At 46.3% G+C, this 17,350-nt stretch overlaps 1 protein-coding gene across 1 annotated transcript in view; it reads left to right on the plus strand.

Moving 5' to 3' along the window:
- Positions 1 to 13,653, plus strand: part of NSUN2 (NOP2/Sun RNA methyltransferase 2) — a 29,264-nt gene extending 15,611 nt beyond the window's left edge. The window contains exons 10-19 of the mRNA XM_082835526.1: positions 2,497 to 2,570; positions 3,141 to 3,271; positions 3,589 to 3,685; positions 6,399 to 6,583; positions 7,228 to 7,320; positions 8,037 to 8,172; positions 8,964 to 9,044; positions 9,370 to 9,508; positions 10,719 to 10,758; positions 12,741 to 13,653. Of these exons, the coding sequence (XP_082691652.1) occupies positions 2,497 to 2,570; positions 3,141 to 3,271; positions 3,589 to 3,685; positions 6,399 to 6,583; positions 7,228 to 7,320; positions 8,037 to 8,172; positions 8,964 to 9,044; positions 9,370 to 9,508; positions 10,719 to 10,758; positions 12,741 to 12,963 (1,199 nt within the window). The 3' untranslated portion in view covers positions 12,964 to 13,653. The remainder of the gene's footprint in view (positions 1 to 2,496; positions 2,571 to 3,140; positions 3,272 to 3,588; positions 3,686 to 6,398; positions 6,584 to 7,227; positions 7,321 to 8,036; positions 8,173 to 8,963; positions 9,045 to 9,369; positions 9,509 to 10,718; positions 10,759 to 12,740) is intronic.
- Positions 13,654 to 17,350: the final 3,697 nt, after the last annotated feature.

The raw sequence follows: 17,350 nt of genomic DNA on the forward strand, positions 1-17,350 counted from the left end.
TCTCTAGGTTTGAAAGGTTATGTCAGATCCTTACCACACTGTTGCATTTTTTAAAAAATTGTGGTAAAACTTACATAACTTAAAAATGTACCATCTTAACTATTTAAAAATATATAGTTTGATAGTGTTAACTACATTCACATTGTTGTGTAGCCAATTTCCAGAGCTCTTCACCTTGCTAAACTGAAATTCTGGACCCATTAAACAACTCCCCAGTATCCCCTCTGCCCGCCCCCCCATTATTTTTCTGTCTCTGTGACTTTGACCACTCTAGATATCTCCTTTGAGTGAAATCATTACAGTATTGTTGTTTTGTGACTGACTGGCTTACCTCTTTTCAGATAATGTCCTCAAAGTTTACCCATGTTATATAATATATCAGAATTTCCTTCCTTTTTAAGGCTGAAAATATTCCATTGTATGTTTAGACCATATTTTGTTCATCCATTAATCTGTTGATGGACACTTGGTTTTGCTTCTGCATTTTAGCTGTTGTGAATAAACGCTGCTTTGAACATGGCTGTACCAATAACTCTTTTAGACCCTGCCTTCAGTTCTTATGTGCATACACACAAGTGGAATTGCTGCACCAGATGGTTATTCTGTGTTTATTTTTAAGGACCCACCATACTGTTCTCCACAGCAGCTGCACCGTTTTACATTCCCACCAACAGCACACAAGGGTTCCAATTTCTCCACAGCCTCGCCAGCACTTGTTATTTTCTGGGTTTTTTTGTTGTTGTGGTGGTTGTTTTTTTGTTTTGTTTTTTGATAGTAACCATCCTAATGGGTGTGAGGTCTTACCACACTGTTTTATACTGAGGGACCAGCGTAGGTTGTAAGAACATTTCATAATGTTTTCATGTTTTTGCTGAAATGTTAAACTTTCCATCAGTTTCTCCTTAACAGAAATAATTGGAGATTTCAAACTAACTACATTTCCAGAATAGAATGCTACCGAGTTTTCTACTTATGTATGAAGCAAGTTGAAATGCAGATGTTGAAACAGGTGTGCATTTCCTGAGGCAGCATCCGAGACCGTCTAGGCTTCCGTTACATTCTTAGTGGCCGAGTGATCTCTGTGCTGTGTGGTCAGCTCTCTGATTGTTCACACCTTTGGGGTCTTTTCGACCCGAATTTACTATGTTGTGTTTATTTTGTTTTGCTATACTTACATAAAGATGTGATTTCTGAACAGTGTTTCTTGCATGGTTATGAGCTCTACATTTTCGATGGTACTTTATTTCGAAAGGCATGTGAAGAGGAGAGCTGTGGGTGATGTAATTTGATAGTAAATTTAACTCTTAGTGTCCTATCCTGTAATTACTTTCTAACCAGCAGGTGGGCTTCCAGTCTCGGTTTTGCTCTCACAGCCATCTCTGCACGCGGTTGCCCCAGACCACATTGTAGATGTCTCATCTCTGTCCTCCATCACGTGTAGACGTCCTGTAGAGGCGTCATGCGTGGACGTGGCTTCATCAGACAGTAGACCTTGGCTGGGTCTTGTACTCTGCAGTTGTTGGGGATTTCGACTGGAGAGGCTGTGGTCCCCGCCCTGAAGTCCTCAGACTCAGCTGGGGGAAGGGTGGCCGATACGCATTCAGTCTACATGCGCTGGGCCAGCGTTGGCAGCTTCTGACCCAAATGCTGGCAGAAAGTCACTGCTGAGCCCAGGGCAGTGTTTGATTGAGAAAACCAGTTTTCGTACACTTGCCCTATTATTTAGTGTTTGCTTTTAAAAGCCAGAATATTTGGATGTACTAGTGGAGGTCAGTATGATGCTTTTGTCAAAGGTTTCTTACTGTTGGACCTCCACCTCGGGGATTCTTTCGCTCTGTTTTCATGATTGCCTGCATTTTTCATAGCTTCCATGGAGCTTATGTTGGATTTTCCTCTTCCTGAGACTGTCTGCTCTGTCTGTGTTCTGTGGATGGTAGTTCATTTGAGAGGTTTCCTGTAATGGCCCTAACTTACAGCTTCTTGTAGCAGTGCTACTGTAGACACAGTGCTCTTTTCTTTCTTTTTATAAACTTATTTATTTATTTTTGGCTGCGCTGGGTCTTTGTTGCTGCGCGCGGGCTTTCTCTAGTTGTGGCGAGCGGGGGCTACTCTTCGTTGTGGTGCGCAGGCTTATCACTGCGGTGGCTTCTCTTGTTGCTGTGGACTTTGTCTCGGACGTGGTGTGGACTCTGCAGCTCTTTACTGCAGCAGCTTTACTGTGCTGTCATTTATGCACGTAACATTCACTTGTTCTAAGTGTGCAGTTCAGTGACCTGTAGTGACTTCACTGCATTTTCGAGAAGAGCTCATTTGCAGTCTCTCCCTGTTCCCACCCCCGCCCGCCGCAGGAACCACTAATCTGCTCTCTGCCTGTGTGGATCTGCCCTCCCTGGACATTCCCTGTAAATGGGATCATACAATATGTGATCTTTTATAATTAGTTTCTTTCACTGGGCGTAATGTGAATTTTTGTTTTGTTTTTTGTTTGATACATAGGTGCCTTGGAACTTGCTGATGTGTCCTCTGAGTTGCCAGGACTAAAGTGGATGCCTGGACTCACACAGTGGAAGGTAGTCTTTCTGCAAGGACTCTGACTCAGAAGGGCAGATCAACTTGATAGACCTGTTAGACTTGTGGATGTTTTAAAGCACCCACAGTTGGGTAACTTGAATAAATAGTACATTTGGTTATGTAGCTTAGAATCAATTTCAAAATTATGTTTAATGACAAATTACCGTATGATTACACAAATATTTCTCTCTGGCACTGGAAAAGTTTTCCTGTCTTTATTCTGCAGTTAGAAGTCAGCTTTGTTTATTCTCATCCCCATAAGTATAGTTTTGCTTTTTTTCTTTTAACTGGCTGGAACTCAAGCCTTGTTTCCAATATGAAACAATTCAGTTTTCAGTTTTAAACGAGGAACAATCTGAGGCTTGTTTTAAAAAAGAAAAAAAAAACCCACATGGAAAATGAAAATGCTGCTTTCTAGAACGATTGTCCTGTTTCATGAATAAAAGGTTGTCTCATTTTTATCTTTGCAAACAGTCCTCGCTTTGGAGAGAAATGAGAATTGCCCACTCTGACTTTTCCTGTTATTAGGTGGGGCTGGTAATCTAGAATCCCACCCTCTCGTTCTGCAGGTGATGACGAAGGATGGGCAGTGGTTTGCAGCGTGGGATGATGTTCCGCACAGCAGACACACCCAAATTCGGCCTACCATGTTCCCCCCAAAGGACCCCGAGAAGTCACAGGCGATGCACCTAGAGCGGTGGTGAGCTTGTGGGGAGGTGGGACCTCTAGCATGTCCTGCGTGGTCTGGGCTGCGCCCATGGCCGACCCCTCATGTGTGAACTTTTCAGCAAGTAAGGTTCTCAGGGCCTGAGCTGCAGGCTTTGAGCATTTGTAAATAACAAAAATAAATGGCTTGAACTTAATTAGGTAATACTTTGGCCACTACGTTAACTTTTTACACATTACACATTGATGATTCTGTCAGTGAGGGTTGGGTGAATATTTACCGCAAAAGAATGTACTTAGGATCAGTTAAAAAGGGTAAATTGTGTGGCTTTTTGTTTTTTTTTTTTTCAGTCTTAGGATATTACCACATCATCAAAACACTGGAGGGTTCTTCGTAGCAGTATTAGTGAAAAAGTCTTCAATGCCATGGAATAAACGTCCCCCAAAGGTAAACATCTTCCGAAACAATGTAGCATACCGTGTGGTCTTTTTGTGCAGTTGAGGCAGAAGCTGGCCGAGGTCAGTGGAGCGTTTTTGTGTGTGAGGCGGTGATGGTGGTGTTCTTAAATTTAAATTTTGAGTTTTCCAGAAAGCAGCCGTGTCTTATAAGGGAGGTGGAAAAGGCGGAGTTGGGAAATGCATTTCTTCTATATCTTAAATCCATTTCTTTAATAAAAATTGGAAAGTCATAAAGACGGCTGCTCTGTGGTTTAGGATCAGAAGGAACCCCTGCAGGCCAGTGTCTGTGTCTGCCTTCCTGTGGGTAGTTTTCAGTCGGAACAACTCTGCCAACCTCAGGCCAGCCAGCCTTTGCCTTGGCCATAAGAGGTAATGACAAGCTGTCCAGGCCTGGCTGAAGTGGACATAGATAGGGCCTGACCTGTCGAACGAACCTCAGCCACCCCCTGGGTTATGTAAGGGAGGCCATGAAGCCGAGGGGTTCGGAGAGGGCGGCCTTGAGTCTTGACAAAAAGTTGCCGTGTGATGCGCTCTCCTCCCCTTTATCAGTGTATCAACGTGGGGAACTTTGTTAGCGTGTCCGTCAGCCTTCCTTCCGTTGCCGTGGAACATGGCCTGGAGTCACAGTCCATGCTGGAAAACGAGGACAAATAATGCTTGGCCTTTGGAGAAGCAGAAAGGAAACTGTTCTCTGGGGTATGGCTAATCCAGACGAATGCTTGGGGCACAGCTTCACACTGAAGCGATGTGGCATTTGCGGGCCGTCGCCACGGCGCTTGTGAGGTTGGAGAGGTTTTCCCAGAGGCGGAGCCCCTGGCTGTCACAGCCCCTCCTGGTCAGGAATGGGGCCACGGGGCTCGGAGCAGCACTCCCTGACACATGAACACCAGCCACATGGTAACTTAAATTTTCTTGCAGCCACATTGTAAAAAGTGAACGAAAAAGTGAGATTAATGACATTTTATTTATTGCAGTATAATAAAATGTGATTTTCATGCAATTAAAGTAAGTTATTAGTGAAATATTTTTCATGCTTGCATTCCGAGATTTAAAAACAGTGTGAACTTTCACTCTAAGAAGCATCTTACATAGCACCGGTCACATTTGACGTGGTCAAAGTGCACGACTGTGCTGTACTACAAGGGTACTGGTCAGAGCCTGTCACATACGTGTACTTCAGATTCACTTGCACTTGGGGCTGTGTTGACATTTTTGTCACATAAGTGGTTTTGAGCTTTTTCTTCAGTGTGCCACCTCTGATGGGGCATCTTACCTTTTAGAGCAACTTGGTATCATTTGCTCATTTAAATCTTACTACTACTTCTGTCTCCTGTGAGTATGTCAGTTCCTCATTCATTTAGCTTTGAAAACCTGTTTTGGCGGCCTGCCCTGTGAGCTCTCCCAGCGTGACTCTGCTGGGGCCACATTGATAACTCAGATTCTCAGTCTTCAGGACGCCGTTGTCTAGTTGAAGTGATGGAGCTTGTAAAAACAGTCAGAATTGGAGCCGGGGAGAGCCATGCTGACAAAGTGCTGTTGGTATCCTTGTGAGGGGGCAGGATTAGATCTGGGTCATTGCAATGGAACAGAAAAAGCCTCCTGCACAGAGGGCCGTGGGAGACGGGCTCCGAACAGCAGGCACAGGTGGGCATAGAAAGGATGCGTACCATTGCTAGCCTTGGCAAAGGGTTTGTTCTTTTTTGCCTTTTTTTTTTTAAAAAACAAATAGAGTACATTTTCTGGGAGGCAGTGTTGCCTAGTGTTAATAGCTTTAGAACCTTACCAACTTGTCCACTTAATAGCTTTGTGAACTGAGGGACATGTTGAACTTTTCTGTGTTCAAGTGTCCTAATTTGTAAACTCACTTCATAGGGATTGAGAATTATCACTTTTACCAATCTTGTGACCTGTTAGAAAGGACGTGTAGCTTTAAAGAATTTTATTAAGTTGAGGTGTAATTGACATAAAACATTATATTAGTTCAGGTGGACAACATAATGATTCTGTTTGTATATACACAGTTACAGAATGTATTTCCTCATGGTGAGAACTTTTGAGATCTGCTCTCTTAGAAAGTTTGAAATATGCAACAGTGTTATTACCTGTAGTCGCTGTACTGTGTTATGTAATAGTTTTTTTATATAACATTGTATATAAAATATACATAAAAAATTAATATAAGTGAAACATTTTGCACATTCTTAAAGCCAAAATTATACTGTTATCCCAGATCAGAAGTTCGTTTTTCTACAGGTAGTTTCTCAGTCCCTAGAGGTCCACTTTATCTTTCTACTGTCTTTCTTCTAACTTCCACAGGGGTTTACCCAGGGGTCCTGGGAGAGTTTCCACTGTCCTGTATGTATGTCCTTGTCTTCTCGGCCCCGGATAGTATGTTTGGGGCAGCGTGCGACTCATCACGCAGAGCAGATGCACGGCAGCATTTCTGAGTGAAGACAAGCTGGCGTTGTTGGCCTTTGCTAGGAAACAGGAAGTTAAAACTAGAATCAGTGCCCGTGAATTCTGCTTATAATAGCAGATAGATTTAAGACACTCGTTTTAAAAAAATTCTGTTGTCTCTCTTTTGTACATGAAATGCTGTATTCATTTGGATGGATTTTGCGACATTTTGAGTTCCTTCTTTTCCTGTATCAGGGCAGAGGAGGTTGTTGTCTGAGTTTAAACAAGCTTACCCCCTGTTCCAGCTGCAGGGTGAGTCTGCAGAGCCGCGGGGGCCTGTGCAGCCGGGCCCCGCAGATCCCCTGGGAAGGAGCGTTTCCCACCCCTTGGAGCTGGAGAGTAAACCGGCTGCTGGTATTAGTGACACAGAAGCAACTGAAAGAGCTGAGAATTTAGAGAATAATGAAAATAAGAAAGATGGTGTGTGTGGGTAAGAAACGGTTGTGTCTTTTTATTTTATTTATTTTCTTTTTGGCTGCGTTGGGTCTTTGCTGCTGCACGCAGGCTTTCTCTAGTTGCGGCGAGCGGGGGCTACTCTTTGTTGCGGTGCGCGGGCTTCTCATTGTGGTGGCTTCTCTTGTTGCGGAGCACAGGCTCTAGGCGTGTGGGCTTCAGTAGTTGCAGCACATGGGCTCAGAAGTTGTGGCTTGCGGGCTCTACAGTGCAGGCTCAGTAGTTGTGGCACACGGGCTTAGTTGCTCCATGGCATGTGGGATCTTCCCGGACCAGGGCTCAAACCCGTGTCCCCTGCATTGGCAGGTGGATTCTTAACCACTGCGCACCAGGGAAGCCCAACGGTTGTGTCTTGATCCTCACGTTCTTGTGTCTCCCCAGCCCTTGTAGATTAAACAGGAACCCAGATCTCTCTCGGGGGTGGTTTTGCAGGGGTGAGAAGGTCCTTGCTGTATGGACACGGTTCAGTGCTGATGACCCCTGGAGGGAAGAGACCTACTTCCCTCCAGAGCCTGGGCGGCATGGAGCTGGGATGAGGGCTGGGTGGGAGGAGGGATGTGCTGTTGGGATTTAGCGATATTCCTCGGATGACAGATTACCTCGTCTCCATTCCCTTCTCAGTCCTCCTCCATCTAAGAAAATGAAGTTATTTGGATTTAAAGAAGATCCGTTTGTATTTATTCCTGAAGACGACCCATTATTTCCACCTATCCAGTAAGGATGAATTCAACGTTTTAAATTCTTCTTTTAAATTTACCGTAGGGTGAAATGCACATGTGGTCACATTTAACTGTAGTTTTTCATTTAGCCCCTTTTTAACAACGCATGTCAGAGCTGGATGAAAGTTTAGAGGGTATTTACTGAACCCTTCAATTTAAGATGAGCAGTAATCAGAGAACCTAAGCCACCCAAAGGTATAGAAGATAGAGAGATGGAAAACTCTGGACTGCGGCCAGGGCTCCCCGCCTTGTTCCCGGTTAGGAAATGAAGAGTAGTGCGTCTGGGTGGGATTTCCAGGTAGAACAAGGTGCTCAGGTTAACAGTCTTGGGTTCATCTCTTCCTTGTTTCTTGATCTTAGTATCCTTAAACCAGAGTGGTCACTTACATTCATCGTCTGGTCCTTTGCCTGTGTTTGTAAAATTCCCTCCTAAAATGCCCACGGAGCAGGTGGGTCCTCTCAGGTGTGGTGTTGGAGCAGCAGTTGAGGGGAGAAGTTGCATCTGTTAATGCAGGTCCCAGATCTAGCTGTGCTCAGGCGAAGCTCCTGGAGGCCCAGGTGAAGCAGGTGAAGGTGGGCGTCCACGGCAGAGTGCCAGCACCCTTGACCACAGCAGCTTTGAGAAATGGGATCTGTCGGGGAGAGCGGGCCGCCAAGAGGCATTCGTCACATTCTGAACGGAACTCTTATAAGCAGCCCTGTCTTTCACAGGAAATTTTATGCTTTGGGCCCTTCCTTCCCAAAGATGAATTTGTTAACTCGAACCGTGGAGGGGAAGAGAAGGCAGCTCTACATGGTGTCCAAGGAGCTGAGAAACGTGCTGCTGAACAACAGTGAGAGAGTGAAGGTACAGCTCACACAGCCCCAGGGCCCGCGTGCGCTCAGCGCGCGGTGCTTTCGTGTCTGCTCAGACTCGGTTGGGAGGGGCTGGCCCTGATGCGGCCCTGCCAGTCTGTCCATCGTGGGCGGAGGGGAGCCGAGCTGCCCAGGGGCCTCAGTCACTGCCAGGCACAGGCTGCCCGGCCGTGTCCTGTCCGCCCCGCTGGGCTCACACCGTCTGCGTCACGGGGGACCGACATCTGCCTGCTGCTCCTGTGGGCGCTTGGCTTTGTTTTTTTCCATTTTCCTTAGATTTTTTCCACTTCTGGGCCCTCTTTTCATTTGCTTTACAGTTTTCCCAGCTCATTTCCCTCTTGCCTGCTTGTTTAACGCAGCTCATCTCTGTGGTCTGGAGGCCCCCGAGGTCCGAGTGTTCTCAGGACAGTGCTAGGCCATTAGGTGCCGTCTTTCCTGTCCTCTCTTGGGCGTCCGCTGGGGCTTCCAGGCTGACGGCATCCTTGCTCCCGATGGCCCGTGGAATGTGTGCTGACCTATTCTTGTGTTCTCAGAGTTTCCTGGTTTTAACGTCTATTGTAATTATCAGTCCGTATAAGCCACAGAAACCAAAGCCGTGTGAGAGTATCGGTCGGGGCAAGAGAACGTCTGTTTTAGTCAGATGATCTTGAAGTGTTTTCCACTCCTTTTTTCCTTCTTTTCAGCAGCTACTTAGAGCTCTGTCTCCTTGTGCTAGAAAGGGGTATTTTAGTCGATTATCCTGACTTCACTTACGTGCGTTTCACCTGATATTTTCCATTCCAGGTTATTAACACTGGGGTTAAAGTCTGGTGTCGAAATAACAGCGGTGAAGAGTTCGACTGTGCTTTCCGGTTGGCGCAGGAGGTAAGCGCAGCTGGTGGGGCGGCACGAGCCGTGAAGGCGTGGATGGGTGATTCTGAGCCGGCCCGGCGGGTCAGGACCATTGAGCACCGGGCCGGCTGCTGCCAGGGGGGCTCTCGAAGACACTGAGCTTTCAAGGGGCGCCAGGGTGGGGCTGTGCTTGCTGGCGTGTGTCACCAGCGTCCCGCCTGCCTGGGGCTGTGGTGAGGGGTGGGGCTGACGTGAGGGGAGGGCCCGCCAAAGCCCGCGGACTTGGGCGGGCGGCTCACCTCACGTGCATGGGCAGTGTGCTGCCATTCGTAATGGCCACCTCTCTTTATTCCCACAGGGAATATATACATTGTATCCATTTATTAATTCAAGAATTGTCACCGTCTCGATGGAAGATGTTAAAATTCTGTTAACCCAGGAAAATCCATTTTTTAGAAAACTCAGCAGTGAGGCATACGGCCAAGTCAAGGACATGGGTAAGCAGTTTGACTGGCCAGAGGCGTCGCTTGTCCTCGCACACATAGTGAAGATGCAGGTGTTCCTGCCTGACAGAGCTTTTTCACTTTTATGTACGTTGTGGCTTTGTTCTTAGTGCCTGTGTCGATTTTCGGAGGGATTTCTGGAGACACACCTGATAATCCCTTTCATTGAGGGTCAAGGGCATTGCTGGGGTTGCTCTCCTTCCCCGAGCCAGCCTTCCACGGTCACCTGTGCAGGTGTCGGGACCCGGCCGGCCCACCTGCCAGAGCCCTAAGCCCCCCGCTGTCACTCAGGCAGCCAGGACCGGGCCCCGTGTGGAAGCAGAGGGCAGGTCCTAGCGCTCGGGTGTGTCTGCGTCTCGAGGCCCAGGAGAGACGAGCACAGGCTGTCGGCTTGGTTTGGCACCTTGACCAGCCCCCCGCGGTAGAATGTGCATCCTTGCCCAAGGTTCCTGCTGCTCTGTGGGTAGCGGTCACATCCTTGCTTTTCTGTTTCATAAACTTCCACCTCGAATCACTGAGTGACGTTTCCTCCTACGAATACAAATAATTCCACCTGGGACTCTAGTTCTGTTTTTCTTTTCATTCTTCCTTGCTTTTTTATAACTTATTCCTTATTTCCGGCTCTATTGGATGAAAAGGGCACAAATCAGTCATTGAAGTTACGTGGTCTCATGCCTTACGTTCCGGCCTGAAGCCAGAGCAGTAGGAGCTCGCCCTGCCGAGGCGTCCTCGTCTCCCCAGGCAGGGCTGCGTTCAAAGTAGGGATTGCTTTAAAGGATGAGGGGACGTGTGTTCTCTTTCTCTTTTAATCCTACATTTGGACGACCGCAGCATAAGTTTTGACAGTTTTTGATGTGTTGTTCCATGCTCTTTCTGGGAGTTGGAGCAGTTATTTACTTACTTACTCTTGAGTTCTGAGAATTGAGCAGTAGTTAATCCCCACCTCCCTGCTCCTGAGAGAGGCTTGCTGAGTGTTTTCAGTCTCTCAGTGGTCTGACGTGAGCCTCTCCTACACTGTCCCCGTGACCCCACTTGGTGCCTGGCTTGCGGACGGCATTGTGAATTTAGACGGAAAGGGCTCTTTTCTGCCTCAAGACCCCTGAGATCAAGAGTCCAGATTACTGTTCTCTAGGCACATAAACGTGCACCGCAGAGGTGTCCCTGCTGGCAGAGCTTGACCAGTGTGTGTCTGTTTCTCTTCCAGCCAAGGGCAGCGTCGTCCTGAAGTACGAACCAGACCCCACGTAAGTGAGACGCTCCTGCCATCGGAGCCTCTGTGTTCTTGGAGGTGGGAGGATGGTGGGTGGTCTTAGAAGCCTTTTATGATGTTCCCCTCAAATAGTACTGTGCAAATTTTAGAAATGGAATATTTTCGTATATCATGAAGATACTCTTGATAAAACAAGCCATGTGTAGTTTTATTTAGAAGATAAAATGCAGAGTCCTATTCTCTGTGCCCCAGAAATCTAATTCTGATTTTTATCTTAAACAGAGGAAGTGTACAGATAGGACAGTCAAGAGAGGTTGAGTTCTTCCACCTCTGCTGTTGGTTCGGCTGGTGTTTGTGGATCACCCGTTAGGTATCAGGCAGTGTTGCTCTGGGCCGGGGCATGGGGGGCCGGCCCCCGTAGCTAGACTGACAGCCACCTCGGGAGCACGGAACCACTGTTCTGCGACACCCCTCACAGGGGGAGCAGGTCCCACGTGGTCAGCACTTGCCAGAAACAAGACAGCGGACTTGGGTGTCAGGCCCAGGGGTCCTCAGCAAGGGGGTGGCAGAGTCAGCGTTTTCATCCCCAGACTGGTTTACATTTAACAGCTGCCTCTGTCAAATAAAGCACCATTTCCAAAGGAGGAGATAGAACAGGGTCTGGGCTGGAGAGGGGTTTGGGCAGCTTCTCTGGAAGGCAGGACCCAGCTGGACAGCAGCCTGGGTGGAGTCTGCACAGGAGGCCAGGTCCCAGCATCCAGCATCGTCTGCGGGGAGCAGCTTTGGCGGGGGGGGACCAGGAGTAAGACGGCAGGTGGGTTTTAAGGGAACAGTGCTTGTGTGGCCCATGTAGAAAACTGTAGGCTGTTTTAAGATGTGGGTCTGCCTTTCCATATACACTGGTTTCTACCAGTTGAAGTACACAGGTGAAAAGACAGGTGAAAAGACAGCTTCAGGAATTAGATTTTTTAAAGAGGAAGACAATGGGAGTATGGGAATTTTCTGGTATTTTCCTGTCATCGTTTTTTACCAAACCACTAAGAAAAGGAGATGTGTTTCCATCTCCTTTTCTTAGTGGTTTCTCTCTTCCTGGTTCAGGCCTTTCTCTTCTCTTTTTCTGTTTGTGTTTTAAGAAATATGATTGAAACGCTTGTTTGTTCCGTGCACAGCCTGTGTCACTGATGCCTGGCATCAGGTAGGCTTGGGACACATGTTTACTTAAATGAGGGCTTTAGGAGCCTAAAAACTAGACCAGAGTCACGTTTGAAAGAAAGTAGATAACAGTATGCATGGTACACGCAGATACGCACAGTGCTTGATAAGGGACACATGCGCAATACAGACAGTAGCCGCCCTCCCAATTAGGAAAGGGGAGTTGGTGCCGTCTGGGAAGCTGGTTGCGCAGCCAGGGTGTTTGTGCCCGGATGGCACTGCTTGCTGGACACAGGCAGGCTTGGTGTGCTGGGCATTGTACTGTTGTGGGGGTGGGTGACCAGACCCAATTCTGGGAAGCATTGAGTCTGCAAAGAATGGTGGTCCTGGCTCCCGGTCCTGGCACCCCACGCGGCTGGCGCTGTTGCTCTGGGCCCAGTTACCCGGCCTCTGCGGGGCCTCAGTTTGCTCACCTGTAGACGTGGGCAGGAGCTGCAAGGAGCCATGAGGGACAGGACAGATTCCTGTTGGTGGGTAGGGTGGGCATACAGATAGGTCTTCACATTGGCGAAGACGCAAGTATTTGGAGGTTCTAACACTGAAAGTGTTTGAAATCTGCAGATTTGGGGGTTATTCCACTGTGAGTTTTTAGAAGGAAAGACTGGCCAACCTGAGGGTGTTGATGCTCTTCAGGACAGGAAGAAGGAAGCTGGTTTTCTTTGAGAGAAGCCTCCATAGAATCACAGACTAAAATGCCTTCCCCGTGGCTTGGGGGTATTTTTGGGGGAGCAGTTCTATGTTAGTACTGCCTACGGTGCAGTTAGGAGGATGTTTAACGCTTACCCGGAGCCGTTCTGTTCACAGGAAACCGGACACACTCCAGTGCCCCATCGTGTTGTGTGGATGGCGGGGAAAGGCCTCGATTCGAACTTTTGTGCCAAAGAACGAACGGCTTCACTATCTCAGGATGATGGGGCTGGAAGTGTTGGCAGAAAAGAAGAAAGAGGGGGCTGTTCCGACAAGCGAGAGTGCAGCCAGCCCTGGGGCTCCGGAGGACAAGGCGGGTGCCGAGCAAGGGGCAGAGTAGGCGGCCGGCCGGATGCCGCCACAGGCAGTGACCCGGCGGCCGGCCCGCCCTGGTGCGCTGGCTGCAGGGGCCTCCACCTCGGCGTCGCCGCTGAGACGAAACCCAGGCCTACTTCTGACTGGTGAGGCACACATCTGTAAAGACTGGGAAGTGACGGAAGGTTAGGTCTTTGAATGACCCCCGGACTCCTTTCACATGGAGTGTATGGAAGGTATTTTTTTAGCTCGTTAGAATTTCCCCATTTCTTTGGCAAAGATGGGTCCAGTATGCCTGTTGCCGGTAATAGACTTTCATTGTTAAAGTCTTATTCTACCAAGACATATAACTGCCCTGGCAGAAAATTTCAGGTCCCTTTTGTTATGCCTATATTGGTCTTAAGGCCTAGTGCTTCTTTTAGGCATTTTTTTAGGGAGAATCTGTAACTACGCGTGGATTGTTGGAAAACTGTACTATCAGCTTTAATAATTGTATTAAGTTGCCCATTAGTGCGACATTAATATGCAGTGGGGTTAATATCTGAGGTCTCAGATGACTTCTGTGCCTTTGTAATAAAAGGTAAAAGAAACTTTCTCACAGTAAGAGCTGTATTGTGAATTGTGATACTAGTCATGAGGGGCTTATGTGCTTTTATTGGAGTACCCTGCAATTTTAATTTTTAAATGGGGTTTGGGATCCTTGCAAAGTTTAAATAAAGAGTCATTAATGAAAATGGGTATGTGTACGACTCTAGTGTTTACTCCGGTTCATGAGGCAGAAGGAACTAACTTATTTTGGGGTAAATGGAAACATTAGGATTAAAGCCTTAGCTGGTGGAAGGAATTTTAATGTGAAGACAGCTCTTGAATAAAGTCAGTGGTTAGGCCTGAAAGCGCTTGAAGGACTTTCTTGTGGGTTTACCTTTTATCCTCCAGAGGGCGGTATTGACCCTTCAACTACAGTGAGCCCGATTTGGGTGGGTAGAGGGTTGCTTAGCAGCTTGGGAACCATCTCCAGTGCTGAATGGGCTCCCTCGGGCACTGTGCTGACCAGGCAGGAGCTGCGTGGTCATTTCAGTTAATCACTTACCAGGTCCCTGCTATGTGTCAGGCGGGGTTCTGGGTGACACATCTTATCATGACAATCAAAATTTCAGAAGAGAAGAGTATGGTGTGGTGAACCTTCATGGCCCTGTCATCTGGCTTTCACAGTGAATACAGTCTTATTAATACCCACCTTTTTATATTATTTTGAAGTAAATCGTGTCTAACATTTCAAAAGATAAGGACCCTTTTTCTTTTTAAAAAATAACCTCGGGACTTCCCTGGCGGTACAGTGGTTAAGACTTCGCCTTCCGGTGCAGGGGGCGTGGATTCGATCCCTGGTCTGGGAACTAAGATCCCACATGCCTCATGGCCAAAAAACCAAAACAAAACAGAAGCAACATTGTAACAAATTCAATAGAGACTTTAAAAATGACCCACATCGAAAAAATCTTTTAAAAAATAAAAATAAAAAATAACCTCAGGGGCTTCCCTGGTGGCGCAGTGGTTGGGAGTCCGCCTGCCGATGCAGGGGACACGGGTTCATGCCCCGGTCCGGGAAGATCCCACATGCCGCGGAGCGGCTGGGCCCCTGAGCCACGGCCGCTGAGCCTGCGCGTCTGGAGCCTGTGCTCCGCAACGGGAGAGGCCACAACAGTGAGAGGCCCGCATACCACAAAAAAAAAAATAAATAAAATAACCTCAATAACTTCACACCAGAAGCAGTAACAATTCCTTAACGTCAAATAACTTACATGAAAATTCTGTACACCGAAAACTATTAAGACATGGATGAAAAAATTGAAGACACAAATAAATGGGAAGATACTCCATGCTCATGGATTGGAAGAATTAATACTGTTGAAATGTCCATACTGCCCAAAGTGATCTTACAGATTTGACACAAGCCCTAAAAAATTCCAATGGCATTCTTCACAGAAAAAAGAATCCTAAAATTTATATGGAGCCACAAGAGACCCTGAATAGCCAAGGCAATCTTGAGAAAAAGGATAAAGCTGTAGGCATCATATTCCTGATTTCAAACTGTATTAAAAAGCTATAGCAAAACAGTATGCTATTGGTAGGAAAACAGGCATGTAGATCAGAATAGAAAGCCCAGGAATAAACTCATGCATATATGGTCAATTTTTGGCAAAGGAACTGAGACTATACAATGAGAACAGGACAGTCTCTTCAATAAATAGTGCTGGGAAAAGAGGATTGCCACATGCACAGAGCATGAAACTGGACCCCTATCTTACACATATACAAAAGTCAGCTCAAAGTGGATTAAAGACTTAAATGTAGACTGAAACTCTGAAGTTTCTAGAAGAAAACATAAGGGGTAAGCTCCATGACATGGCTCCTGGCAATGATTCTTTTGGGTATGACAACAAAAGCAAAAATAAACAGGTGGGACTACAAAGGAAACCAACAAAATGAAAAGGTAATCTATGGGATGGAAGAAAATGTTTGCAAACCATATGTCTGATAAGGGGTTAATACTAAAATTTAACCTGTTAATGCTAAAAATACAGGGAACCCATACAACTGAATTCAAAAAAAAATCCAATTAAAAAAAGGGGCAAAGGACTTAAGTAGGCATTTTCCCAAAGAAGGCAAATGGCCACAGATACATGAAAAAGTGCTCAACATCAGCAGTCATCAGGGAAATGCAAATCAAAACCACGAGATGTCACCTCACAATTTGTTAGGATGACTATTACCTAAAAGAAGAAAGGCTGGTGAGGACATGGGGAAGAGAGAACCCTGGTACACTGATGGTGGGAGTGGAAAACGGTCTGGAGGTTGTTCGAGAAATTACCAGAACTACCAGATGATTCACCAGTCTTCGGGGTATTGATCCAAAGGGAATAAAACTTATCTCCAAGAGATATCTGCACCCCCATGTTAGTCATAATGTTATTTACAATAGCCAGGGTACGGAAACGGGTAAACCTAAGTGTTCATCAACAGATGAATGGGTAAAGAAGTGGCGCATGTATATACAACGGGATATTATTCAGCCGTAAAAAAGAAAGCAGTCCTGCCATTGTGACAACATGGATGGACCTCGGGCGTTGTGCTGAGTGAAATAAGGCAGACAGAAAGACAAATACGACATGGTGTCGTTTATGTGTGGAATCTAAAAAAGAAAAGTTGAACTCAGAAAAAAGCAGTAGAAAAGTGGCTGCTGGGAGATGGAGAAGAAATAAAGACCAAAAAACCCCACCAATAGCTTAGTTAATGTTCACATTTGCTGCTTCTCAGTTTGTTTTTTAAATTGGTTTGGACAAATAGGCCACACGCTGTGTTGGGTTGATTTGTCTCCTAAGTCTTGATTTTGAAATACTTTCCAGCTCAGTAGTGTGAAGAGTTCCTATTTACCCTTCACCTAAATTCCTGTGTCTGTGTGTGTGTAACTAATTCTTTTTCTGAACCATTTGAGTTAGTTGCAGACATGTTTCATTATCCCTTACTACTTCAGCATGTCTTTGCTAAAAACAAAGGCACCAGGAGCATATCAAGAGGCTCGTGACGTGGATTTGTCGCTTCCTAGTTAAGTTTTACTTGAGTAAAACTGCCTCCACATTTCTTCACTTAAAACATGAACAGGTATTTTGCAGGGAGATACTTTGACTGTGTATCTCTTTGTTATCAAACTTGACCAGCTTTAGCATTTCTTGGTAATTTTTCCTGAACTAGTGTTTACTATGAGATCTGCAAAATGATAATTTGCAATTTTATCACTCCTCTACATTATTAGTTTGCATTCTACACTAAACACTTTTCCCCTCTTCCCTATTTACTTCTTTATTCATTTATGTCATGTGGACTCAAGGATTCCTATTTTATTCAGTAAGCTATATGTTACTGTCATTGTCCCAGGATTTGCTGATGGGAGTTGCTTCTAGTTGGTTCTAACATCCTTCCACATGTCCCCATCATGCTTCTTTCTGGTACAATGATGGTCCAGTCCTGGAGCCACCCCGGATCCCCAGATCCTTTTAGTGGAACCTGGTAGTTAGAAACCAATGTCTGGTATTAGGTGTGCTCACAGCTACTGGGTTGTTGTTTCTTACAGGCCCTCTCAGCAGAGAGAGCTAGGAAATAAATGCGTGTGTGTGCACACACCTTACATGTGTACATCTGTATGTGTTACCTGTACATTGTTTAAAACCATGTCACACCAATACCTCTGATTCCAACCCACCACCTGGTTCTATTGTAGTCCCCCTTCCATATTTACCCTCCCTTTTTTCCCACGTAAGCAGCGTAGCCCTGGTTTTCCTATTTCTATTTGTTCAACATTTGAAGGTACTAATCCCCTCTTTCACTGGAGCTGAAAGCCTCAGACCCTGGCCCTT

Source organism: Leucopleurus acutus, assembly GCF_964270905.1.
Source record: "Leucopleurus acutus genome assembly, chromosome: 3".
Taxonomy (NCBI): domain Eukaryota; kingdom Metazoa; phylum Chordata; class Mammalia; order Artiodactyla; family Delphinidae; genus Leucopleurus; species Leucopleurus acutus.